This window comes from Rana temporaria, chromosome 5 (genome assembly GCF_905171775.1).
Source record: "Rana temporaria chromosome 5, aRanTem1.1, whole genome shotgun sequence".
NCBI lineage: Eukaryota > Metazoa > Chordata > Amphibia > Anura > Ranidae > Rana > Rana temporaria.
In genome coordinates, this window is record NC_053493.1 from 231,798,315 (window position 1) to 231,825,939 (window position 27,625).

A 27,625-nucleotide genomic window follows, 5' to 3' on the forward strand; every position below is an offset into this window, starting at 1 on the left:
TCGCGCTGATTCTCGGCGACATGGTGCCGAGATCTCGCCGACATCTCGCACTCACTGGAATAGTGACAGCACATCCCAGCAAGCGCGTCATAGAAGCGACGGGAGATCCGACTTGGATTCCCGCCAATTCTACACGTGTGCGGCGTTTGTTATGAATCCTGAGGAGGAAGTCCCCGCCGGATTTTAAATAAAAATCCGGCATGGGTTCCCCCCTCAGGAGCATACCGGGCCCTTAGGTCTGTTATGGGTTGTAAGGAGAGCCCCCCCTACGCCGAAAAAAAACGGCGTAGGGGGTCCCCCTACAATCCATACCAGACCCGTATCCAAAGCACGCTACCCGGCCAGCCAGGAAGGGAGTGGGGACGAGCGAGCGCCCCCCCCCCTCCTGAGCCGTACCAGGCTGCATGCCCTCAACATGGGGGGGTTGGGTGCTCTGGGGCAGGGGGGCGCACTGCGGCCCCCCCACCTCAGAGCACCCTGTCCCCATGTTGATGAGGACAGGGCCCCTTCCCGACAACCCTGGCCGTTGGTTGTCGGGGTATGCGGGCGGGAGGCTTATCGGAATCTGGTAGCCCCCTTTAATAAGGGGGCCCCCAGATACCGGCCCCCCACCCTAAGTGAATGAGTATGGGGTACATCGTACCCCTACCCATTCACCTGCAAGAAAAGTGGTAAAAACACAAATAAACCACACAGGGTATTAAAATATTTTATTAGTCTGCTCCGGAGGCCCCCCCTGTCTTCTTTATTAGCTCTTTTACCAGGGGGAGCTTCTTCTTTGACGTCTTCGGGTGGGTGGGGGCCACCGTCTGGTTCTCTTCCACCGCCGGGGGGGGTCGCTTTTAAAAAAGCCCCCACCCCCCATCTTCTCCGGTATCCGGGGGGTCTCCTTCTATGTTCGCCGCTCTCCGCTGTTGACTCGGCGCACCCCGGTTCTTCGTCTCGCTGTCCAGTGCCTTCTTCCGTGCTGTACGTCTTCTTCTCCTTCCGTGCTGTGAGTTCTTCTTCCGTGCTGTGACGTCATGTTCTTCACTTCTCTTCTTCTCCCGATGTTGACACGCCGGTTCTTCTTGCTGAAATGACGGATGCGCGCCTTGCATCGGACCTATATAGGCCTCACAGTCCCATCATGCTCTGTACCTGCCCATGTGATACCTACCACGCGTAGGGGGGCTCTCCTTACAACCCATAACAGACCTAAGGGCCCGGTATGCTCCTGAGGGGGGAACCCATGCCGGATTTTTATTTAAAATCCGGCGGGGACTTCCCCCTCAGGATTCATAACAAACGCCGCACACGTGTAGAATTGGCAGGAATCCAAGTCGGATCTCCCGTCGCTTCTATGACGGCTCTGTCTCCATCGCGGCAAGCCAGCTCGGCGCTGGCTCCCGCGATGGGGCTCGTAGGTGCTCAATCTCGCCGAGAAAGAGAGCGAGATTGACACAATATCGGGTTCACCTACTGTAGCTGCAAATGGTGAGCCAACTTAATATTGAACCCTGTGGACCAAGACTTCGATGCCGTAAAGGCAGATGTCCCAATACAGTACCTCTTCTGATCTCTGCTTCATTTTTACTGGTGAGCAAATTACCTAAAATGAAAGGCTACCTAAAACGAAATGCATGAATTATGAAGCTGACAAACTACTACTTTTAGTCTCTGCATGCAAAATACTGCTCAAAGAGGTAACTGTCCTGATAACATATATTTCCTCTGCTTTCCTTTTTTGTTAATATTCTAACTTTTTTCTGTTACAATGTGCATACATTTCAGTGTATTATCAAGACAAAAAAATTGTCTCAAGGGGGTAAAGGTATGCATAGTATTATAATATTTTTTTTTCTTTGTTTTCTATCCTTTTTTTTTATGTTTAAAGGTTTGCATCGGCGTGATAGAGGAAAGACTTAAACATAAACATTTGGACAACTGTAAATTTGTTGTGCCATTGCAAACATTACTGTTGCTTTATGCCCACATGTCATATAAAAAAAAATCCAATTTTCACAACATTTCTCAGGTTTATATTCCTATAGAAATGTGGGGTCTATTATAAGACTGATGGCATTGTTTTTAAAGCATGGCAAGTTGTACCTGTGTAAAGCCTGGTACACACTAAAACAACTGTCAGCTCCGGTCAGGGCCACTGTATTAACTATGCAAAGTTAGTATAGTGATCTTCCCTTCTGAGCAGTTTTGTTCTGACAGGGGGACGGCCCCCCTGCCAGAACACTCCGATCAGCGCTATCTGCTACTGGCTTAGAGTGCTGATCAGGAGTCAGTCGATTGTTGGTTTTCCCGCACGCTTGTCTGATAGACGCTGGATTCTGTCAGACAAGATGGCGCACACACGGACCTAATGTCGGCCATTTTCACTTTAACCGGCTGATGTCTCCCGACATTCGGCCCTTGTGTACGGATCCTAAGGATAAGTACAATGTTGTACCATACAGAATGCCCATTCCCTCTACATCACACCTATCTGATCTGACAGTTTGTATCTATCCTGTTCTCTGATGTATATCACGGGTGGCTCTTCTCTTTTGTATTTTTTTTATATGACATGTGGGCATAAAGCAACAGTAATGTTTGCAATGGCACAACAAATTTACAGTTGTCCAAATGTTTATGTTTAAGTCTTTCCTCTATCACGCCGATGCAAACCTTTAAACATAAAAAAAAAAGGATAGAAAACAAAGAAAAAAAATATTATAATACTATGCATACCTTTACCCCCTTGAGCCTATTTTTTTGTCTTGATAATACACTGAAATGTATGCACATTGTAACAGAAAAAAGTTAGAATATTAACAAGAAAGGAAAGCAGAGGAAATATATGTTATCAGGTACCAACAACTGTACAGTTACCTCTTTTAGTCTCTGCATGCAAAATACTGCTCAAAGTAGTAGTTTGTCAGCTTCATAATTCATGCATTTCGTTTTAGGCAGCCTTTCATTTTAGGTAATTTGCTCACCAGTAAAAATGAAGCAGAGATCAGAAGAGGTACTGTATTGAGATACAACCTAACAATAGAGTCACAGTGTCTGATAACATAATTTCTAGAATGCTATTCAAAATAACTGACAACAACCCTCTGCATTGTGTATACATTCAGCACCACAGACATTAGGAGAAAATTGGACTGGAGGAAATCAGAAGAGTTTTATGAAAGATTGTTTCCTGTGAACCTCATGCTGGACACACAAGTAGCAAGAAATTATCATATATTCCATTCATTGTTTTAATCTTTTTCTTAAAATGATTACTGAAAAGAACAGATTTAGGGATTTTTCACCATTCTTAAAAAAAAAAAAAAAAAAAGCAATACTGAGCAATACTATTTTTACATTTTGTTAGTTGTGTGGCCAGCATAGGCAGTTGTTCTTGACATATTAGCCTGCTAGCAACCATTTTAATGATCTATCTTTTAAGACAGGAAACCTAGGCACTGTGGGGATGATTTACTAAAACTGGAGAGTGCAAAATCTGGTGCAGCTGTGCATGGTAGCCAATCAGCTTCTAACTTCAGCTTGTTCAATTAAGCGTTGACCAAAAAACCTGGAAGACGATTTGTTTCTATGCAGAGCTTCACCAGATTTTTACACTCCCCAGTTTTAGTAAATCAACCCCACTGTGACCAGCAAGTTCTAGGGATCTCACAATAAGGGATAGCTCTGCGCAATCTACATTATTTTTGCTGTTGTGGGAACACCTGTGGGAATGTTCATCTGTACTCTGGGCCACTTTAAGATGCGACATCCCTATGTTTTCGGATTTTGTAGAATTTAGGAAGTGAGACTCTCTTCTCTACACAATCACAACCCAGAGGACAAGAAGTACACGAATACTGGATGTTGGCTACCATTGAGATCTGAGGTGCTGGTGGCCTGGTACCTCATGTAAATATTTATCTGATATATTTGAATTTATAACAGAGCATATTTTTAAGTAAATCAAGTAATAATTCTACACAGAAGCAAAGACCTTTGCTTTTCTTTTTGTATCCTTATCCTTGAAATCATCTTCTTTATGGATACCTCTTCTTTTTAAAGCAGCCCACCAATCTCGGCTGGTCCATGCCAGTTGAGATTTGATCCACCTATGGCCGACTTTAATAACCTTCTCTATTGGTAGAATGAGATTTATAGCTATAAAACTCACTTATGTCCAGCACATTGACAGATTATTATGCAGCGTACACGCGATAATTTTTCGGCATGAAAAAAAAACATTGTTTTTCAGCATGTCCAAAAAACGAAGTTTTTCCAACTTCATCATTAAAAATGACGTTGCCCACACACCATCCTTTTTTTTAAAAAATGATGAAAAAAGCGTGGTGACGTACAACGGCACTCTAAAGGTGAAGTTCTATTCGCCTTTGGGTTGCTTTAGCGGATTCCGTGTTAGTAAAAGACGATTTGCGCTTTTCTGTCTGTTACAGCGTGATGAATGTGCTTACTCCATTATGAACAGTATTTTTACCTGAACGAGCGCTCCCGTCTCATAACTTGCTTCTGAGCATGCGCAAGTTTAAAACGTCGTTTTAGCCCACACACGATCATTTTTTAAAACCCGAAAAACGGTTTTTTTTTTTCAGAAGCCGAAAAATGACGTGAAGCCCATACACGATCATTTTAAATGACGTTTTTAAAAACGTCGTTTTTTTTTTTTATGCCGAAAAATGATCGTGTGTAAGCGGCGATAGACTCTGAGAAACCACTAAAAACTGTTTGGAAGGAACCAGTCATAAAAGAATCAAGGACGCTTTCATTACTGATCTGTCCTACTGAAAATGCTAGTTTACGGTCTTTCATTCTGATCCCTCAGCTTCAATAACGAATCAATGAACTGGAATAAATGTAGTATTTATAGAAACAGGTCAGCAATGGTGGTCAAAATATTTCTCTCTTAACATGTTTCCTTTGTTATTATAAAAAATGTATATAGTGGCAACAGTTTGCATGGCAACTTAAAAAATAAAGGGAGACAGTACAACTATAATACAAGACAGGAAGGTTAGGAGGGACCTAAATGTGAGAGCTCACAATCTAAATGAAAGGAGCATATGATTCAAAGGGTAATAACGTTAAATGCTGATCTCTTATCCATGCTGCTCAATTTACCTGCCCAGCATCATACAGGAGTAAGATTGGGTTCACACTCATGTGAATGTGCATGTCAGGAGAGCTCCGGGGTGGCTACGGTGCACACTGGCAAAGGGTCCAGTGTGTCAGTGGCTCAGTTTCAGGTGCAAACTCGGGCAGAAATTCAGGCACGATTCACAGCTGAATTGGTGTACAGGAACACACTGTGAACACAAGTGTGAACACGGACTAAAGTTGTGGTAAAGAGGTGAACTGAAACCTGACGAAATGAGTGTATAGATATATGTCTATCTATCTATCTATAGCTATACATCTATCCATCCATCTATATCTATCTATCTATCTATCTATCTATCTATCTATCTATCTATCTATATATATATATATATATATATATATATATATATATATACTTCAAAAGGGAGCTGGATAAATCTAGAGGTAATGTACAAAACAATTTGAATATGTTTGAAATATCCCACATTATTTTACAAACCAATCAGAAATTATAATTGTAATCAGACTAATAAGGGATTGTTTTGGATTGGCTTCCTCAGGTTTCAGCACTTTCCTGTATCGACCAGGAATCAGCCAGTCTATGAATGTTTCTTGCTGACCATGGCTTCTAAATGATGATGAAGAATGAAGCCATATTGATTATGTTTTCTACATGCTGGATCACAGCACACAAGTGATGCCACTGCATTGCTCACTGCAGGAGCTCCTTTGTTTAGACAAGGGACATCACACAATTAGAGGCAAGTGGCACACACAGAGATGTTGATTTTGTCTATTGTACTAGTCTTCTAACACAAATGTGCTGGTTTTGTTTTATAGAACACATAGAAAGGAAAATGAGTCAGATGACTGTAATGAGTATTTCTTTCTTAATGTGTTACAGTTAAAGTGTTATAAAAAAAAGAAAAAAAAAGACCCTAAGTAAATGCTCAAAAACTGATCTACATGATTGTTTTCATATTATGTATGCATATGCACACATGCAATGCTAAAGAGAAACTTCTGTTACCATTATGTTAAGATATACATTATATGCTATAGTATCTTCATCACATTTGCAAACCTATGTTAACAAGCATATGTACTTGCTGAAATGTAATTTATACAGATCAAAGCATATGGTTAACTGCTTAACTTTCTTTGTTCACTTGCAAGACAATCTCACTCAAAAACTACCATAACACAATCAGACTATCTTGTTATATATAAGATTAGTTTACATTAAAAATGGATACATTAACAACAAAATATTGTTTTTTGGTTTCCTCCAAACAGCTTGAAATAGTTTAAAGCTGGCAACACATGATACAATTTTCTGGTACAATTTTTCTTGTAATATGAGGTCAAACCTAAACACTTTCAAATTGTATGCAATCAGGCAGGCCCTTGCACTACACAGTTGATGGTAAATCTAAAGCAAACTGAGCAAGAAAATTGTATTATGTGTAGCCAGCTTTAGGCCGACCACAGATCTTGCATGCAATTATCACTAGAAGCTGGTATAGCTGCTTGCAATATTAACTGTATTCTACTGGAGGGGATGGCTTCCCCCACCCCTGAGTACACAGGCCTGCAGGGTTGTTATATATGCAAGCCTGAGGATAGCCCATGGATCCCAGTTGTAAGCCCCATACACACTATCAGTTTTCATGCAGGTTTATTTCTTCAGGTTTACCAAAACCATCTAACATGAGGTCAAACCTCAAGAGTTTCAATTTGTATGTAATCAGGCAGGCCCTTGCACTACATGGTTTTGGTAAACCTGAAGAAAAAAACCTGCAGGAAAACTGATAGTGTGTATGGGGCTATAGACTGCTCCCAGTGTGGGAGACTGAGGTTTCACCCAGGGATCAGAGGTGCCTCAGCCAGAAACCAAGAGACAGAGGGTCTCATCGAGGGGTCAGGGGTGCCCCAGCTAGCAGCCAGGAGGTCTAGTTCCAGGTGTCAGGTTGGCTCCCATCAGGGTGTCAGGAGAACCCCAATTCATAGGCCAGGATTGGGCTGTGCAGCACAGGGTGCTGCAACTAAAGGCTAAGAAAGCCAAAGTGAGAAGTTTGTGTCTCCTGCCCTCCAGTTGGAAAAAGACGGGGAGAAATAGTACAATATATATATATATATATATATATATAAAATATAGATCTATCTATCTATCTATCTATATATATATATATATATATATATATATATATGTGTGATATAGATCTTTTTCCATGGCCTGCATGCTGTGGCAGACTTTTCACCTAAATGCATGCTTCTGCTGCGGTGTACAAATGGATGTGCTGACATGATGCACATGTTCAGCTTGTAAGCACAAAGTGGGGTGTTTCAAAGGGATGACGTATTCCCTGTGACCACTGCCAACACCTCCTGTATAACCTTGGCCATGCGCATACTGGGGAAGCATAAACAAGAAGTTAGGAAAAAATCAAGGCAATGCTAAACAAGAGAGGAGAGGCAGAATGAAACAGCTTAGGCTGTTTCGTTCACAAATTCCTATCTCTGTTGTTCTAAAGTAGCACTGTGACAGAATAAGACCTGCCCTGAACACTTGTTAACTGTTTTGAATGAAATTCACTCTCAACTTAATCTGTTTCAGACCCGTGCAAGTCTATCTCAACAGGCCCAAGACTTCAGGCGCAGGAAATGCAAATACAAAAAAAAAGTGCATATTTTCCCGAGAAGCATCCTGATTTGCTTCTAATTTGCTTGAGAATGTCCTTTTGTGAATGTTGCGCAGGTCATTACAATATGGTATAGAAAGAAAAGGAAGAATTATCCATAAAACATAAAGACAAAGTTTTGTACAGATCTAGCGTCCTGAGAATAGTAATCAGACCTATTAGAAGAATGTTGTGCACTGTCCAGTGAGTAAACATACTTTAATGCTATCATTTGTACGTGCACCCATGGAAGCAATTACAAAACAGGTCTTACTTGTACAGTGGAATATCTGGCTCCTTTCCTTCTGTTCTCAGAGTCAAACAGCATTGCTGAAGTTGAGATTTAGGATCATTCCAGTCTTGATTTAGAATAAACTCCTGTACACCAGACAGAACAGAAAAATCATTCGCCTCTAAATAGTGTTTGATAGACGCTTACAAAAACAATGCAGGAGGCAGTAAGAATCACTTGGTCAAATGTATCGGAACAATAATCTTTTGTTATTCAGCCCTGCAAAACCCTAGATAGCATCAATCAGAGTCTGGATAGCAGAACTCCCTTCCAAACAAGTTTTGATTAATCTACTTTGTCAAACTCTTCTGCACTTCTGATCACTGACTATTCTATGTGTGGACTATACAAGCACCTAAACTCACTCAGAGATGCCCCTCGAGCAGGCTATCTTTATTGAAGTGATTTCCCTGTTACTTATTGACACCCCGAGGGTATCTGAAGAATGTTATCTTTTCCTTGCCAATCCATCTTCGCAAAATACATCTACAGGCTTGGAAATGCAGTTTTGGGTCAGTAGATTTCCTGTACGCACTGAGATTTAACTATTTTGGGTGTGGAAGAAACTATTTATGACTCAGGAGGTCTGAAAAGAGGAACTGTCTATGTTGATCGAATCAAACAATTGGGTTTTTGTATTAATTAATGAACTTGTACTAGAAACATAACAGAATGATGAAATTAGCTATTGCTATAGGCAATACAGACACGGTTCTTTCAGACACTGATAACATGATATTTTGGCTTAAAGTTTTAGGGCACATTTAGATAAACAGAGACTACAGAAAACTATAACTATGTTAAGTGTCATTTACCTTTAGTCGTGGGAAGAAGCACACATTCATAAAAGTGTGAACGTATTCCAAGTCCTTATCGATATAAAGTGCCGCAATAAATGCTACAGGTAAAACACATAGGTTAAAACTCTACATAACGCCAGCTATAAAAAGCAATACAAAAAAAAAAAAAAAAAACACATGTTGGCCACATTTTAAAAGATGAAATTAAGTAGCTGGGGCACTGAGTGGTTCTAGATGCTTGAACACTAAAAGCAAATGCCTGGCAGTTAATAGAATGGAGCAGGTTGGTGAAAGTAAAAATGGAAGCACTTTTATTTTTTCCTACACAGAAATGCATTGTAATATCAAATATTTATGGAAGAGCCACCAATGCACCTCTAGTCCGAAAAGACAGAATTGTTCATTACACAGCACGGTCTAATTCTTTTTTATACTATTTGCTTCCACTTCAGATGGTGACAGGAGAACACTCTGCTACATGAACATACATTTATTTTACTGTTAATAGTCGACAGAAGTTTTTGTTTAACTTTATATCTGGCAATGTATTACTACAGAGAATTTAGAATGCACTCCTTAGTTGGCAAGCTATTGCTAATGAATGAGTCCTAAAGCGAACAGGTATATTTTTCTTCATGTAGGACTAAATTACATATTGTTTCAACCTGTTTTCCAGCTAAAAAAGCATAATTGTATCACCTGATTATGGATACCTACAGAACCATTTAAAAACACTGGTGGGTCCAGGGCAGACATCCGATAGATGGGCAACCATTCCATCTTGTTTTTTATATCTACAGTACAACCAATACACGCAATCGGAATTTTTTCTTGTCGGGAAAACTGAGAACCAGCGCTCAAATTTTTGCTGTCGGAAATTCCGACAGAAAAATTCAGATGGAGCCTACACACAGTCAGAATTTCCGACCAAAAGCTCACATCGAACTATTCTTGTCAGAATTTCTGATCGCGTGTACGCAGCATACGCCTGATAATACTGAATATAGAGGCAGAGGTGCTACAAGCTCCAACCTGAGTTTATATCTCCTCCTTTACCATGGTGTGGGCAGGGCGAGCATTTAGGGAAGGCACTAATTTATATCATATAGGGTGTTTTGTTTTTTTCCGTTATGGAGAGATTTGAGAAGGAATGGAACCATGTTGGGGTTTTATTGCCATTTGGGGCTGTTAAAAAGATTTATCCCCTTACAAAATAAATGTTTTAAATTGTTACTAAACCCAGGACCCTTCACTATATCTGGTCTCCTACGGTACACATAACATGGAAATGCAATTATTTTAGTAAGTATAAACTGCTAAATATCTTTTCTCATCAGAGGTATATAGCCAGTCTTGTGACTTCTATTAGTGTCTGGCCCAGCACTGGTTAAAGCTTGTAGGAGGAGTTTTTATTCTCCTCTGACTATCCTATGAGGCTGCAGGACCTCTGACCCTCTGTCTGGACAGTGTTGATTTGCTCTGTGCTGATCACATTCACCCCTCCAAGAAAAAAAAAAAAACTTTCTAGCAATACACACCAAACTGAGCATGTGGGACAACTGTGGAAGAAGGGGAGGATCAGAGAAAACAGGATCAAACACCTTTTTTACACAATGCGCAGGATTAGCCCCTTAGGTTCCACAATAGGTAAAACAAGCATGCTTTACTGCATATACAGACTTATTTTACGTTTGTGGGTTTAGTAACACTTTAAACTACAGCACAGACAAAAAATACATATTTTATTTTTTAAGTATAGAGGGGGAAAGGGGTTTTAACCCCTACTGTTCGTGACCTTATTGCAGATTTTTCCTCCCTATTGGATGAAACTTGTCACCAGGACAGGGAGAGCCCATTGAACAATTTGGCATGTATTAATGCATGACATATGCCTTAAAGGGGTTGTAAAGCTTTGTGTTTGTTCACCTTAATGAATCCTATGCATTAAGGTGAAAAAACACCTTGCACTCTCCGGCCCTCCCGAGCCCCCATTTTACTTACCTGAGCCCCGAATCTCCGCGGGCGCGATCCCACGTCGTTCTTTCCCTGGCTGATCGGCTCCTAATTGGATAGATTAATAGCAGCGCAGCTATTGGCTCCCACTGCTGTCAATCAAATCCAGTGACGCAGCCGAGTCATACACTCGGCGGCTATGCACGCTGAGTATATAACACAGGAGCGCGCCCGCAAGGTAACCCCCTCGGGAGAGAGCTTCCCAGAGGGGGTTAGCTCTTGCAGGGAGGAGCCGAGACAGCCACCGTGGGACCCCAGACGAGGATGTTCGGGGCCTCTCTGTGCAAAACGAACTGCACAGTGGAGGTAAGTATGACGTTTGTTATTTAAGAAAAAAAATGAACCTTTAGTGTCCCTATAATGTGGTGCCATTCATTAGGAATACCCCCCTAAAATAGCACCATGTGCATGCATTGGTGTGTTGTGGAGCACTAGCAGCCCAATCATGATGCATGGGTTGTCTTAAAGCCCCCCTGTCACCTGTAGTAAACTTGTCAATTCCAGCCATAACCATAAATAAAAGAAGAGTGCTGTTGCCCCCAACACTGACCACTCTGATCCTGAGAAATCTTTTTCTGAAGCCCACAGGGAAACTGACACCGGTGGGTGGTTCCTCTTGATGTCCTCCAAGTCATTGCAGCTCTCAACAGAAGGAACTAGTGAGGGTTGCAATGTAACCAGGATACAGACACTCCAGAGGAATTGGTTTCTCTCTGGACAACAAAATATTTTTAAGAATTTGAGTGGCATTCAGTGACAGAGACAGCAGGGAAGGTAACAAGCTTCACTGTTATTTACTATAGGGAAGAGGTCTCAAAGTACCGGCCTGGGGACCGGTTATAAATGGCCCGCAGGCAGGGCGGGGGGTGCTGCAGAAGTGGGGGGAGTAGATTTTCTTCACATGCAGAGTAGCGCAGGAAGCGTCTGTAATAAGTTCACTTGTCTGTCATGTCACGCTGCGGCTGCTCCCCGCCCCCCATGCGGCTACCCCTCTCTTCTCGTCCATCCCTATTTGCTTGTGATATCACCTGGGATGGACAAGAAGAGAGGGGGGGGGGGGCGGGGAGCAGCCGCAGCGTGACATGAGAGAGAAGTGAACTTATGACAGACGCTTCCTGCTTTACTCTGCATGTAAAGAAAACCACAAGTAAACGCTGACCTGTGCCCCATGTACTCTGATTGTGCCCTCATGTGCCCCATGTACCCTGATTTTGCCCTCATGTGCCCCATGTACCCTGATGTGCCCCATGTGCTCTGATGTGCCCCATGTACCCTGATTGTGACGTAATGTGCCCCATGTACCCTGATTGTGACGTAATGTGCCCCATGTACCCTGATTGTGCCCCCATGTACCCTGATTGTGCCCTCATGTGCCCTGATTGTGCTCCATGTGCCCTGATTGTGCTCCATGTGCCCTGATTGTGCTCCATGTGCCCTGATTGTGCCCCATGTACCCTGATTGTGCCCTCATGTGCCCCATGTACCCTGATGTGGCCTATGTGCCCCATGTGCTCTGATGTGCCCCATGTACCCTGATGTGCCCCATGTACCCTGATGTGCTGGGCTCTGTACCCTGATGTGCTGGGCTCTGTACCCTGATGTGCTGGGCTCTGTACCCTGATGTGCTGGGCTCTGTACCCTGATGTGCTGGGCTCTGTACCCTGATGTGCTGGGCTCTGTACCCTGATGTGCTGGGCTCTGTACCCTGATGTGCTGGGCTCTGTACCCTGATGTGCTGGGCTCTGTACCCTGATGTGCTGGGCTCTGTACCCTGATGTGCTGGGCTCTGTACCCAGATGTGCCATGTGCCCTGTCCTGATATGTTGTGACCTGATGTGCCATGTGCTGATGTGCCTTGCCATGCCCCGTACCATGATGTGGCCTGTTGTGCTGTGCTCTGATATGCTGGGCCCTGTACCCTGATGTGCTGTGCCCTGTACCCTGATGTGCTGTGCCCTGTACCCTGATGTGCTGGGCTCTGTACCCTGATGTGCGCGGTGCGCTGTACCCTGATGTGCGCTTTACCCTGATGTGCGCTGTGCCCTGTACCCTGATGTGCGCTGTGCCCTGTACCCTGATGTGCGCTGTGCCCTGTGACCTGATGTGCGCTGTGCCCTGATGGTGAGTGGTCAGTGTGTAGTGTAGTGGTCAGTGGGGTGTGTAGTGGTCAGTGTGCAGTGTAGTGGTCATTGTGCAGTGTAGTGGTCAGTGTGTAGTGTTCCGTGGTCAGTGTGTAGTGTGCAGTGTAGTGGTCAGTGTGCAGTGTAGTGGTCGGTGTGTAGTGGTCAGTGTGTAGTGGTCAGTGTGTAGTGGTCAGTGTGTAGTGGTCAGTGTGTAGTGGTCAGTGTGCAGTGGTCAGTGTGCAGTGGTCAGTGTGCAGTGTGCAGTGGTCAGTGTGCAGTGGTCAGTGTGCAGTGGTCAGTGTGCAGTGGTCAGTGTGTAGTGGTCAGTGTGTAGTGGTCGGTGTGCAGTGTAGTGGTCAGGGTTAAAAATGCATGCACTGACACCAGTGCTGGTGGTAATAATGCGTCCGCTGACACCAGTGCTGGGGGGTTAATAATGCGTTCACTGACACCAGTACTGTTGTTTTTGAAGTTTGAAAGTTTGCATGCGGCCCCCCATGGGATATGAAAACTCGTCTTGTGGCCCTCAGGTAATTTGAGTTTGAAACCCCTGCTATAGGGACATGGTTGCTTTAAAACTGAGGTGTGTGCAAAAACTTTATGGGAAATTCGCTAGGTACCAATGAAGTATGTCTAATGATGCGTACTGCTATCTTGTTATAAAAGGCTACTTAGGCTGACCATACACCAAGTTTGTCTGACTAGACAAACTTCTTTAGAACTACAAGGCCACAAGAATGTTTTTTTTTTTTTTCATTTTATGATTGGTGCCAAATCTGAGGAGTGGGTTGGTATTATTTTCTTATGTACAAGCTGGTACACTTGCAGCTTTACTAGCTTGAACCCCTCTGGACTGGTGGGTCCCATGCAGCTGTTCCTTTTGCAACTGTTAATGCTGCCCTGGATGCTTACATTTTTCGTAGATACTATCTGACCATATTTTTCCTTTTTAAATAAGTAGGTCAGGAGGTTCAAACCCAACCTATAGCCGTTCCCCAACAAACTCTTAGACCTCTAGATCTGATGCTGCTGAATCACAGGTACTGGAATAAAATTAAAATGCCATGTAATGTATGGTTTTATACCTCCAACTTGTTCCACCATCATGGGCTTTAATGTGACATCATTTGTAATGTGGAATCTTACAGTGATTCCAACACATTTAGATGCATTCAGTGTCCTTAACAGGTTTTTGTTCAGCATGCAGTTTATGCTCTAATAGTATGTGTGGAGCACATGGGGGTAGGTTTCAGGTATAAATTGAAAGCCTGCTCACATGTAAGTGCAATATAAGTGTGTGCATAAAAATGTGAGAAAACAAGGATATGAGGTGGAGCAGCTTGGAATTTATTGTGGTATACATAAAAGGCTAAAGAGCTTATAGTCTTATAGGGTATATGAGTGTGATTTTAAAAAAAAATCTGGAAGTCGGTTAGCTTATAAGGATAGCTATTCAAAGTGGCTCATATGCCACCCTCTCAACAATCACAATTGTCTACAATGAGCCATGGTTTTATGTGTGATACGGGTGTTTATGACTCCAGCAACGTCCCTTAATATGCAAATCTAAGCATGTCAAAAGAACACTGCTGTAAAGATTTAGGCTAGGCTATGTGACTGGTTTTAGTTGCACCAGTAACACAACATAGGTTGCATAAATGTATGTTTATTAATTCTAGAATTATTATTATTATTTTTGCATTTAGACAAGGTAGCACCAAACACCAAAAAAAGTATTGCAATGCTCTACTGCTCATGAAAAATGGTGAGACAGTATATGAGAAGACAGTAAATGGAAGGACTTATCATTCTGCTGTTTTTTCTTTACAATCCAATGGCAGACTAAAAGCAGGTACATGATCCATCTTTATTGCTTAACTGCAATAGGGAAATGTGCTGTTTGGCAGGGCTCTATGGTTATAAATACTAATTTATTTTGCAGGTAAAATATCTATCTATCTTATCAAACTCCATGTCCTGTCTACCTTTGACTGAATTCACACGCCCCTAAATGCTGTGTTGTTAAATCCAGTTGTTTGGCCTCTAGAATTTTACTGCATACTGTTCCACAACTGACAATAATATTAACTATGCACTCTATGTTAATTTTAAGCAGTCAATATGACAGAGTATGAGTATTCTCCACTAACCTCTGATCACATTACACTACTAACATCTATCATCTATGTGTCTTAACTATTTCAGTAACCCCAAATATCATAAACTACATTAGCAGAAAACATTCATAAAATAAATTAGCTGCAATGGACTAAGGAAATAGATGCGTTAAACTCCACTAGTGATGCATTATGTTATAATAGAATCATGTTTAATCTAACAAAGCCTGTCCTGGAATCATTTGATGGACATATACAAACCAAATACAGTTTAACAAAAGTCAGCACTTCACTTATTAATATTGGAAGCAGAAGAGCTCAGATGTTTTTTTTAAACTGCTGGAAAATGGAATGTAAAATATGGGCAAGTCTATAATTTTGATCCCCAGAATTACATTTTACAAAGGAAGGAAATACAAAATAATTATATCCTGCAAAACTGTCCTGTGATCTGTCCAATTTAACTAAATAAAAAAATAACAACATTGTAAAAGGGAAGCTGCTTTAAGAAAAAGACCCAACATATATAACTGCTCAAAAAATGTGATATGAAAGTAGAACAAGTAGAATAATAATAATAATAATTAATAATTTCCACTTGAATTTTCATGTAACTTTTCATTTACACTTTAAAACTGATTTAAAACACAAAACATAAGGCAGTGAAAGTATATTATTTTACACTAAAATATATTGATACCATGGCAAAACAAAAATAATGAAAATGTATGTATTGTAAAGTAACTAAGATACTAAAAAGGTCTATAATACGATTTGTATTTAAAACCAAAATTGGGAGGTGGGATAAGTTAAAAAGGGGCAATATGGCTTTTAGAAACCTCTTATATAATGTTTTTTTACTGTTTATGGTGGGTATTGTTTCATTTTTTTTATATATATCTTTAATTTGTAGTTGTTTCTTTGAAGGTTTATACATAATACTGCAAGTTTTTCTGAACATTTTCAAAGTGCAATAAGAGGGACATTCTGAAAGAAAGTGCATTAGTATACAATTTACGACCCAAGGCCTGAGACTTTTACGTTTATTAGGACAGGGTGCACACCTATCTTTCAATGGATAATAAGATCTGCCGACACAGTACAAACAGGGTTAATTATGGTATCCATTATGGTAAACTCCACGCCCCCTTCCTAACATTATATAGAAGGGGAAAGCATTTTAGGCAAGTAAAAAGGTAAGCAGCAGTTTTTAAAGATTTTTATGTAATGTGAATGGTATCCTGCGCCAAACAAAGCTGGCAAGATCCAAATTTGTCTGCAAAGGTGGAAATACACTTTGCAAATATTTGGAATGTATGGTTCAATTCTCCCTTGGAGAATAAAAAAAAATATCTTATATATTTTTTGAATGATTAATGAGAGTGATTTGGAATATAATAGCAGGTTACCAATGAAATGTCTATGACAGGGGTCTTCAAACTACGGCCCTCCAGTTGTTGTGGAACTACAATTCCCATCATGCCTAGTCATGTTTGTGAATGTCAGAGTTTTACAATGCCTCATGGGATGTATAGTTCCACAACAGCTGGAGGGCCGTAGTTTGAGGATTCTTGGTCTATGATGTAATTATGTGTTTTCTTAGATTTGTATGTTTTTAAACAAAACAAAAAAAACAAAAAAACAAAAAAATCTATGAAATTTATTGTGAAAACTGTGGGGTTGATTTACTAAATCTGGAGAGTGCAAAATCTGGTGCAGCCCTGCATAGAAACCAATCAGCTTCCATTTTTTTTTCTTTTTTGTTAAAGTGTTTTGTTAACCCCCAAAAAAATAAGATACTCTTCCTTTAAAGCAGTGCTTGTGCTATGTAATTTGGCCCTCCGTATTACCTTAAATAACTTACCCTTCCCCTATGTACTTTGACCACAATATATCAGGGCTCCTTAGCCCCGACACCGCTGTCAGCGTACGTGCCTCCATCAGCTGCAGCCCTGCTCTGTGTCCTTTCCTCCATCGCCTCTCTGACTGTCTGCTCCTAGTCTGCGCCGCCCCCTCCCGTCCTGCTGTTCAAATTAGGGTTACCGTTCCATTATCCTCTGTTGATTCATCTAATGTCCTCCTGTGACTGTGCTTTATTAAAAATGCAACTATATACCTTGTTTACTTATCGCAGATCTGCGATCACGTGACATGCTGCCTCTCTTTTTTCGCATGACAGCTGCAGCTGCTGGAGCCGCCTTTCTCCTCCTCAATGACATCAGCGAGGGATCCTTGGCACCACTCGCTTTATTTGTCGGGCTGAGAGAAGTAAGAAAGGCAGCATGTCATGTGATGGCAAATCTGCGATCAGTAAACGAGGTATGTAGCTGCATTTTTATTAAAGCACAGTCACAGAGGGACCTTAGATGAATCAATAAAGAGGATAAAGTTAACCCTGTGGGTTAACAAACACTTTAAAACTTAATTGAACAAGCTGAAGTCAGAAGCTGATTGGCTACCAGGCACAGCTGCACCTGATTTTGCACTCCCTAGTTTTAGTAAATCAACTAATTTTGTCACTGACCATCACTTAACAGGTCAAAATGAGCACTTGCAGCTCAAAAATAATTTGTGCAATTAGTAAATATTGGATGCTGGCCTGTATCAGAATCAAGATCTGACTGTTTATATTTCCAGTACACAAGTTTGCATCCCTGTTTTTCTCTGTGCTTTCAGTCCCCAAAAGCCTTTTGTTCTAAATGGTACATCAGTTATCTCTATGTATTTCTCAAGGCATCTGAGGCAATTGTCTTTGGTTTTGTTTTATACTTACATTCCAACAAATCAGCCAAGGTCTTGGTACGGAGAGCCACGGGTCTCTTTGTTTTATCGTTTGTGATGGCAAACTCTTGCATACCTAGCTCTTCCGCTACTTTAGCTTGTGTCCTGTTGTTCACCAGTGAGCTACGAAGCAGCTGTAAAACGCACAGAGAGCAAGATAATGAGGGGACATAAAAACAGCAACACAATCCAAAATCCTGACATCTTAAAAAATGAGACCACTTAAGATCAGCTTTTAGTGTTCTTTAGAGTAGGTATGTGTCTTCATAACTCAAGCAAAATCTCCATTTCAAGCCAAGACAAAACAAAGGAACTAACAAGCCTATCATGGGATTTTAACGCATGATAGCATTTTCCTTAATTTATGTACGCTTTTCTGGCTTAAATTCTGCATTGCTGACTGACTCATAATTTTGTTGAAAAGTTTCCTTAAGCAGAGCTCTCTCATTATTTCTAAAGCCATTCTCTTTATTAAATCTGTTCTTCTCCAACTGTCACTCTTTAGGTATTTTAGACAGATTAGGGCACCCAATGTTACATGAAAGATAAATGCTCATTGTGAATAATAAAGAACTTTCTTTTACAGATCTTAGCAATGTCAGTCATGTTTGACAAGCATCGGTAATTATAGTTCAGAATAACATTCACTCCCGACCTTCAATACTTAGATTTTAAATTATATATATATATATATATATATGTATATATATATATATATATATATATATATATATATATATATATATATATATACACACACACACACACACATATGTGTGTGTGTATGCATATAAAGTACATAAATCTCTGTCATAAATGATTTGGAGCATACTCAGAACTCCAGACATGGCAAACTGCAATGTAAAGAACACATATCATTGGACTTCAAGAAATACTAGACTTCAAAGCATATGAAACGAGAAAGTAGAACAAAGGTGTGACACTGTTTGCAAGAATGTGCCTAAATTTGTGCATATATATATATATATATATATATATATATATATATATATATATATATATAAAAATATATATATATAAAAATATATATATATATATAAATATATATATATATATATATATATATATATATATATATATATATATATATATATATATATATATATATATATATATATATATATATACACATAAATGTACACTACTGGTCTTCAAGAAAATTGTATCACATTCCTAAATTGGGTTTATACTTTTGGAACCGTAGCAAGTCACCCATTTTGCACAGTTGGTGTCTCTCACTACCAGAACCACAGCCAGTCACCTATTTTGCCCAGTTGGTGTCTCTCACTACCAAAACCACAGCAAGTCACCCATTTTGCACAGTTGGTGTCTATCACTACCAGAACCACAAAAAGTCACCCATTTTGCTCAGTTGGCATCTTTTACTACCAGAACCATAGCATAGCCCCTTGGCCCCTTGTTGGAGCCACTAGAAGGGATCCTCACTTTATACCCCATCTATTCCGATTCCTCTACTCTGCCTAACAGCATCTGATACTTGTTGATTTCTTGCTTAAAGTGTATTTAAAGGCAATATTTTTTTTAGTTTTGGAGTAGGGTAGATTAAGTCCCTCTTTCAATTTCATATTACAGTTTGTAGCCCCACCAGGATTAGCCCTCTACTTGTCCTGGTAACCATTTTCCCAAAGATATAGCTACTCTTTAATAGTTTACAATAATAATAATAATAATGATTCCCATCTGCAAATTTTGACAAGGAATTGAATTCAATCAATAAAATAAAAACTGCGTTATTGAGGTATTTAGAAGCTTTGATTTGCTATGACAATGACACAAGAGGAGCGGTGTATGAGAAGGGGCTGGCAATGATTTTTTCTTAACTTTAAAGTATGCTGGCAGTGCTGTTCCAGGAGACTGGGGATCTCCTGGGAGTGAAGGGGCTCTGTGTACTGTGCAGGGGGTCTCCTGGGAGTGCAATGGGTCTGTGTACTGTGCATGGGGGCTCCTGGGAGTGCAATGGGTCTGTGTACTGTGCATGGGGGCTCCTGTGAGTGCAGGGGGCTGTGAAAAGTTTTTTCCTGAAACCTCCCTCCTAAAACTAGGGTGCGTGTTATAGGCCAATAAATACAGTATGTTCGAAACTGGTCACACATGGAGAGCAACATTTTGAAGAGCTGACATGTTGATAGTTTGTGTGTAACACATGCATTTTCTGGAGTACAAATGTTGCAGGGAAATGCGATTATATTCTTCACAATCTAACATTTTTTTCACCATAGAGTGCAAAACTGTTCGGTTTTATCTTTTATGTAATGTAGGCAGATAACAAACATACAGGAATCCAAGGTCAGAGTGGTAACAATTCAAGATTTTCTTCTCAATTTCTTTTTTACAGACCTTGGATAACAAGGCCAGCCTACTGTTTAGCAATAAAACAAATAGGAATATCTTTCATTCTCCAAGCAAACCCTCTAAATAGTAAATACGATACAGTGGATTGACAGCTATTTATTGATGATGAAAAGGTCTTCATGAACAAGAATGTCCAAAAAAATACACTACTAAACAACAATGCACTCGTTTAATAGCAACCTTCAAATTTATTATGATTATACACAGCTAACATTAATGGCTTAATGTGTAAGTAAAACCTAACAACTTAATTGTATTGCTCCCTTTTGGTCTGTTAACTATACCGTTAAAAACACTTTAATATAGAGTACTGTGCAAAAGTTTTAGGCAGGTGTGAAGAAATGCTGTAATGTAAGAATGCTTAAAAAAATATAAATTTTAATGGTTTATTTTTATCAATTTAAAAAATGCAAAGTGAGCAAATAGAAGAAAAATCTAAATCAAATCAATATTTGGTGGGAGTCAGGGCCAGATTAATAGCATTATGGGCCTGGTGCTGAGGATTTTCATAGGCCTTTTTATGAAAAAATGTTTTGGTTAAAACAAATTAAATAAAGAGAGGGAGGGGGAAGAGAGAGAAGAGAGGGGGGAGGAAGAGGGGGGAGAGAGAGGTAGGAGAGGGGGGAGAGAGAGGAGAGAAAGAGGGAGAGGGGAAAGAGAGGGAGAGGGGAAAGAGAGAGAGGGGGGAAGAGAAAGAGGGGGAAGATAGAGAGGGGGGAAGAGAAAGAGGGAGAGGGGGAAGAGAGAGAGAGAGAGAGAGAGAGAGGGGAAGAGAGAGAGGGAGAGGGGGAAGAGCGAGAGGGAGAGGGGGAAGAGAGAGAGAGGGGGGAAGGAGAGGGGGGAGAGAGAGGGAGAGGGGGAAGAGAGAGGGATAGGGGGAAGAGAGAGGGATAGGGGGAAGAGAGAGGGAGAGGGGAAAGAGAGAGGGAGAGAAAGGGGGTGAACAAAAATAGAGGGGATGAAAGAGATAGGGGTGAGAAAAAGTGGAAAAGAGAGAGGGTGAGAGAGAATGGGGTGAGAGGATGAGAGAGAGAGAGAGAGAGAGAGAGAGAGAGAGAGAGAGAGAGATGATGGGGGTGAGTCTGTGGGGGGCACAGCATAGTACATTACATGGGCAGGAAGGGGGGGGATTAATAGCACAGAACCTTACATGGGTGACACAGCAGAGTATGTTACATGGGGGGGGGGGGGGGGGGAAGGCACAATACATTACATGGTGGGCACTGCACAATACATGGTGGATACATGGATACAGCACATTACATGGTGGACACAACACATGGTGGACACAACACATGACAGTGGGCAGTGCACAGCACATTACATGGTGGGCACAGCACATTACACGGTTGTCACTGCACAATACAGCACATTACATGGTAAACACAGCACATGCACACGGTGGGCACAGCACCTTATGTGGTGGGCACAGCACATTACATGGTGGGCACAGCATATTATATGGTGGGTACGTCACAACACCACATAACATGGTGGGCACTGCATGGCACAGTACATGACATGGTGGGCACTGCACGACCCAGCACATCACATTAAATGGTGGACACAACACATGACATGGTGAGCACTGCACAGCACGTTTAATTGTAAGTACTGCATGGCACACGAAATGGTGGGCAATGCACGGAACATGACATGGTGGGCAATGCACAGCACATTACATGGTAGGCAATGCACAGCACATTACATGGTAGGCAATGCACGGCACATGACATGGTAGGCACATGACATGGTGGGCACAACAGCACATGATATGGTGGGCACTGCACAGCAATTTACATGGTGGGCACAGCATGGTACAGCACATTACATGGTGGGCAATGCACAACATTGCTGGCACTACACATTACATGGTAGGAACTGCACATGACATGGTTGGCACTGCATAGCACATAACATGATGGGCACTGAATGGCACAGCACATGACATGGTGGGCACTGCAAGGCACAGCACAACATGGTAGGCACTGCACATTACATAGCTGGCACTGCAAGGCACGACACATGACATGGTGGGCAATGCACAGCACATCCCATGGCATTGTTGGCACTACACATAACATGGTGGGCACTGCATGACACAGCACAGGACAAGGTGGGCACTGCAAGGCACAGCACAACATGGTGGGCACGGCAAGACATTACATGGTGGGCACGGCAAGACATTACATGGTGGGCACGGCAAGACATTACATGGTGGGCACGGCACATCACATGGTGGCCACTGCAAGGCACAGCACATTACCTAGTGGCACTGCACATTACATTGGGGCACTGCATGGCACAGCACATGCCAAGGTGGGCACTGCACATTACATGGTGGGCACTGCATGGCACATCCCATAGCATTGTTGGCACTACACATTACATGGTGCACTCTGCAAGGCACAACACAACATGGTGGGCACTGCAAGGCACATCACAACATGCTGGGCACTGCATGGCACATTACATGGTGGGTACTGCAAGGCACATCACATGAAATAATGGGAACTGCATGGCACATGACATGGTGGGCATTGCATGGCACAGCACATGACATAGTGGGCACAAGAAAGCACATTACATGGAGAAGCCACACTCTACCCCAGCACAATCATTACACCCCACCAAGTCAGATTTTACACAAATCCTCCCTCCCTAAAAAGTTTACTAACCTCAACTTAAAGCGGTGGTTCACCCTCCATAGCAACATTTTAGCATAAAATGAGGCATAGTAGCGCGAGCTACAGTATGCCTGTCTTGATTTTTTTAGCCCGGTACTCACAGTGCAATCGTACATTGAAGATTCCGACTCCCCGCGGGGAATGGGCGTTCCTATCCAGACGGAGGATGATTGACGGCCGGCTCTGGCACGTCACGCTCCCCGAAGACAGCCGGAGTAGGTCTCGGCTCTTTACGGCGCTATACGGCGCCTGCGCACAGACTATGCGCAGGCGCCGTGAAGAGCCAAGCCTATTTCGGCTATTTCCGGAGAAGCGGGACTTGCCAGAGCTGGCCGTCAATCATTTTTTTTTTTTGTTTATAGGGTGAACCCCCGCTTTAACAGCATGGCAGTGTCAGGGATCTGCCACCTAAGGGTTAACAGTGCAGACTGATTCCAATGATTGGCAACAGGCTGCCTTATTTAAACCCCTCAGCAGCACTGTGTCCTTGCTGTCTGATCTGCATCTTATCCAGAGACCTGATCCTGAACCTGCATCATTCTGACCTGGCTTTCTGACTCCGCTGCCATCTCCAGTCCTGACCTGCTCTGTTTACCTGTCTGCAAGATCCTCTGTTGCCGAATCCAGCCTGAAATCTGACCATTCCTTGCCTGCTGCTTTTGTCTGTACTGATCTTCCGTGTATGACCTGGCCTGTCTGACTCCTCTCCTGCTGTCGCCTGCACCTGCATGTGCATGTTGCTCTCAGGCGCACCTGCATCCGGTGACCTGCGTCCGCTAACCTGCATCCGGTGACCTGCGTCCGCAGACCTGCATCCGCTGATCTGCATCCAGCTGACCCGCACCTACAGCGCTTCAGCCCTTCTCATTAGACTTCATCTCCAATCTCAGAGACTCTGCAGGCACTCATACCCCACTGTGCTCCTACGGTCACTGTCTCAACCCCAGTGACCCCGGAACCAGGACGGTACGAGAGGTCTCCCTCTGCACGTCAGGCTCACTCCCAAGGTACGTGTCAGTATCAGACAGCCATGCCTGAGCCTGCAAGAGGGACCTCTTGCACCGAGATCTGCCAACTCCTCTCTGATCTCTCTCTAGAGGTGAAGTGTCTCCAGGATTGCCATGCACGCTTAGAGGGACAAATGCAACACCAGGCTACCACCACGGATCCACCTACCAACAGGATACCTACAGAAGCCACTTCTGCACCCTCTATAACAATGCTGCCTCCAGAGCCAAGGGTCCCCATCCCAGAGAGGTTCTCCGGGGACCGAAGTAAGTTTCGGGCGTTTCGCAATGCATGCGAGTTGTACTTCTCCCTGCAACCCCTAACGTTCTCCCAGGAAACTACTAAAGTGGGGTTTGTCATTTCATTACTGCTGGGGGAACCTCAGTCCTGGGCACATAATTTGCTTGAAGAACATCATGTTTCACTGGACTCCTTGTCGTCCTTTTTCAAGGCCATGTCGCTCCTTTATGAGGATCCCCAACGGATTTCCACAGCCGAAGCTGCTCTTCATGCACTCCAGCAAGGCCGCAGAGCGGTCGAGGACTATATAATGGACTTTAGGCACTGGAGTGCAGATACCCAATGGAATCATGCAGCCTCACGGCACCAGTTCCGCTTAGGCCTGTCTGAAAGATTAAAGGATGAACTGGCCCGAGTTGGCATACCAGACTCTTTGGAGAACCTAATGGCATTGGTTATCCAGATAGATCGGCGCCTTCGGGAACGCAGTGCAGAAAAAATAAAACAGACTCGTCCCACCTGGATGTTACCCCATGTGGTCATGACCACACATCCTGCTGCCAACAGACCTGTCTCAGCTAGATCTTTGCCAATCTCTCCTGAACCAGTGCAAGTCGGTTTAATAAGACCCTCGTTATCTGCTGAGGAACGTTCACGCCGGAAACGGCTTAATCTCTGCCTGTACTGTGGGGGGGCCGGCCACTATGTACATTCATGTCCAGTAAAAACCCAAAGATGTTTGTCCATCTCGCCTACCAGCCAACCAGCACCCTCTGCCAATACAACTCACCTGGCCCTTTGCATCTCTTTCCAGCTCCCAGGAAGGACTGTGCCTGCTACTGCAATTATAGACTCTGGAGCATGTAGTTGCTTTATTGATTTGAACTTTGCCAACCAACAGTGCATTCCACTCCAGCACAGGGCACAAGGACTCTCCATCTTTCTGGCAGATGGTTCCCGTATTAAATCTGGCCTGGTCACCCAGGAGACTCCATTTTTACCCGTAGTTACGGCCACGGGTCATAAGGAACTTCTGAAACTCGATGCAATTGCATCTCCCTTGTTCCCGGTCATCCTCGGCCTACCATGGCTCCAGGCCCACAATCCGCAAGTTAACTGGGTCACCGGGGAAATAAAGTTCCAGTCCTCTTACTGTCAAGAACATTGCTTGCCCTCACTTCCTAAGGTGTCGGGCCCGCTGCTATGCCTGGAATCTGATACAGAGTTACTCTCACAAGTACCCAAGCCATATCACGAGTTTTTAGATGTGTTCAGCAAACGGGGGGCTGAGACTCTTCCTCCCCACCGTTCATACGATTGCCCAATTGAGCTATTGCCTGGAGCCGAGATCCCCTTTGGGCGGATCTTCCCCCTGTCCGAACGGGAACTAGAGGTTTTAAAGGAATATGTAGACGAGAACCTTAAGAGGGGATTCATCCGACCATCCACCTCTCCAGCAGGGGCCGGAATCTTTTTTGTGGAGAAAAAAGACCACTCCTTACGTCCTTGTGTGGATTACCGGGAACTAAATAAAGTGACAGTTAAGAACCGGTATCCTTTACCCCTGGTGCCCGAGCTGTTCCAGAGACTGAGAACTACCGCTGTTTTTACTAAACTTGATCTTCGAGGGGCTTATAATTTAGTTCGTATCCGTGCAGGGGACGAATGGAAAACGGCCTTCCGTACCAGGTTCGGCCACTTTGAGTATTTGGTGATGCCCTTCGGCCTGTGCAATGCCCCGGCCACTTTTCAGCACTTTGTAAACGATATCTTCAGAGACTGGCTAGATATCTTTGTAATCGTTTACCTTGATGACATCCTGATTTTTTCCACATCCTTGGATCAACACCGGAAACACGTTAAGATGGTACTCTGCCGCCTCCGTCAGCATGGGTTATATGCCAAGCCAGAAAAGTGTGAATTCGAGCGGCAGAGTATTCAGTTCTTGGGCTTGGTTATTTCCACGGAGGGGTTTAAGATGGACCCACAAAAGGTAACAGCTGTTCTGGATTGGCCTGCACCCTCAGACAAGAAAGGGGTGCAGCGTTTTGTTGGCTTTGCCAATTTTTACAGGAGATTTATAAAAGGATTCTCTGCAATCATTTTCCCCATTACTCAGCTCACAAAGCAGAACATCCGTTTCCACTGGAACTCCGAGGCCCAGGCTGCCTTTTCTACACTGAAGGGACTTTTTACCTCTGCTCCCATCCTGAGCCACCCAGATCCCGCACTACCTTACCTACTCGAGGTAGATGCTTCGGAAACAGCGGTAGGGGCAGTTATCTCCCAGCGTCAAGGCCTCAAAGATCTCATGCATCCCATAGCTTTTTTCTCCCGTAAACTCTCCCCAGCCGAAAGAAATTACGATGTGGGGGATCGTGAACTTTTGGCCATTAAGGCCGCACTAGAAGAGTGGCGGTATCTCTTAGAGGGCGCAGCACATCCCATACTTATTTATACAGATCACAAGAATCTGGAGTATTTGAGAACTGCCAAGCGCCTGAAGCCGCGTCAAGCACGGTGGGCGCTATTCTTTTCCAGATTTTCATTTCACATCACCTATCGGCCAGGATCAAGAAACACCAAGCCAGACGCTCTCTCACGCATGTTCGATGATCCAAAGGATGCCTCAGTTCCGGATACTATTCTATCCGAAGGCAACTTTTTGCTGGTCCAGACAGATCTGATGTCCAGCTTAAAGCAAGTTTCAGCAGGAATGCCCAGTCCACCAGGGGTGTCCTTGATACCCAGGGATGGGTTACTTTGGAAAGACAGTAAAATCTTTGTACCGGCAAGTTTCCAGACCAAAGTTCTGAGCCTGTGTCACGATCATCCCTTGGCTGGCCATTTTGGGGTCCACAAGACCCTTGACCTGATTCAGCGCATGTTTTGGTGGCCCAGGCTTGAGAAGGATTGCAAAGAATATGTGCAGTCATGTGTTGTTTGTACCCAAAGCAAATCTGCTAGGACCAAGTCCTGGGGTCTTCTAAGACCGTTACCAGTCCCTGACCGTCCCTGGAGTATGATAGCCATGGACTTTATAGTCGAGTTACCCCCATCCGAAGGACATACAGCCATCTTTGTAGTGGTCGACCGCCTCTCCAAGATGGCCCACTTCATACCCCTGAAAAAGACGCCTTCTGCAATGGAAACAGCCCAGGTGTTCATCCGGGAGATTGTAAGGCTACACGGAATTCCAACCAACATTGTGTCTGACAGAGGGGTCCAGTTCACCTCTCGCTTTTGGAAGGCACTATGCCAGGCCCTGAAAATTGAACTATCTATGTCCTCTGCCTACCATCCTCAGACAAATGGACAAACCGAGAGGACGAACCAGACTCTTGAGCAATATATACGATGCTTTACCACATTTGTTCAGGACGATTGGG

The 27,625-nt window shown here is 43.1% G+C and overlaps 1 protein-coding gene across 3 annotated transcripts in view; it reads right to left on the reverse strand.

Moving 5' to 3' along the window:
* DROSHA (drosha ribonuclease III) overlaps positions 1 to 27,625 on the reverse strand; it is a 478,288-nt gene that overhangs the window by 24,872 nt on the left and 425,791 nt on the right. For all 3 annotated transcript variants that reach the window (XM_040353574.1, XM_040353573.1, XM_040353575.1), the window contains 3 exons: positions 17,900 to 18,041; positions 8,889 to 8,971; positions 8,056 to 8,159 (listed from right to left, as the gene is read on the reverse strand). In XM_040353574.1, coding sequence (XP_040209508.1) covers positions 8,056 to 8,159; positions 8,889 to 8,971; positions 17,900 to 18,041 — 329 coding nt within the window. The remainder of the gene's footprint in view (positions 1 to 8,055; positions 8,160 to 8,888; positions 8,972 to 17,899; positions 18,042 to 27,625) is intronic.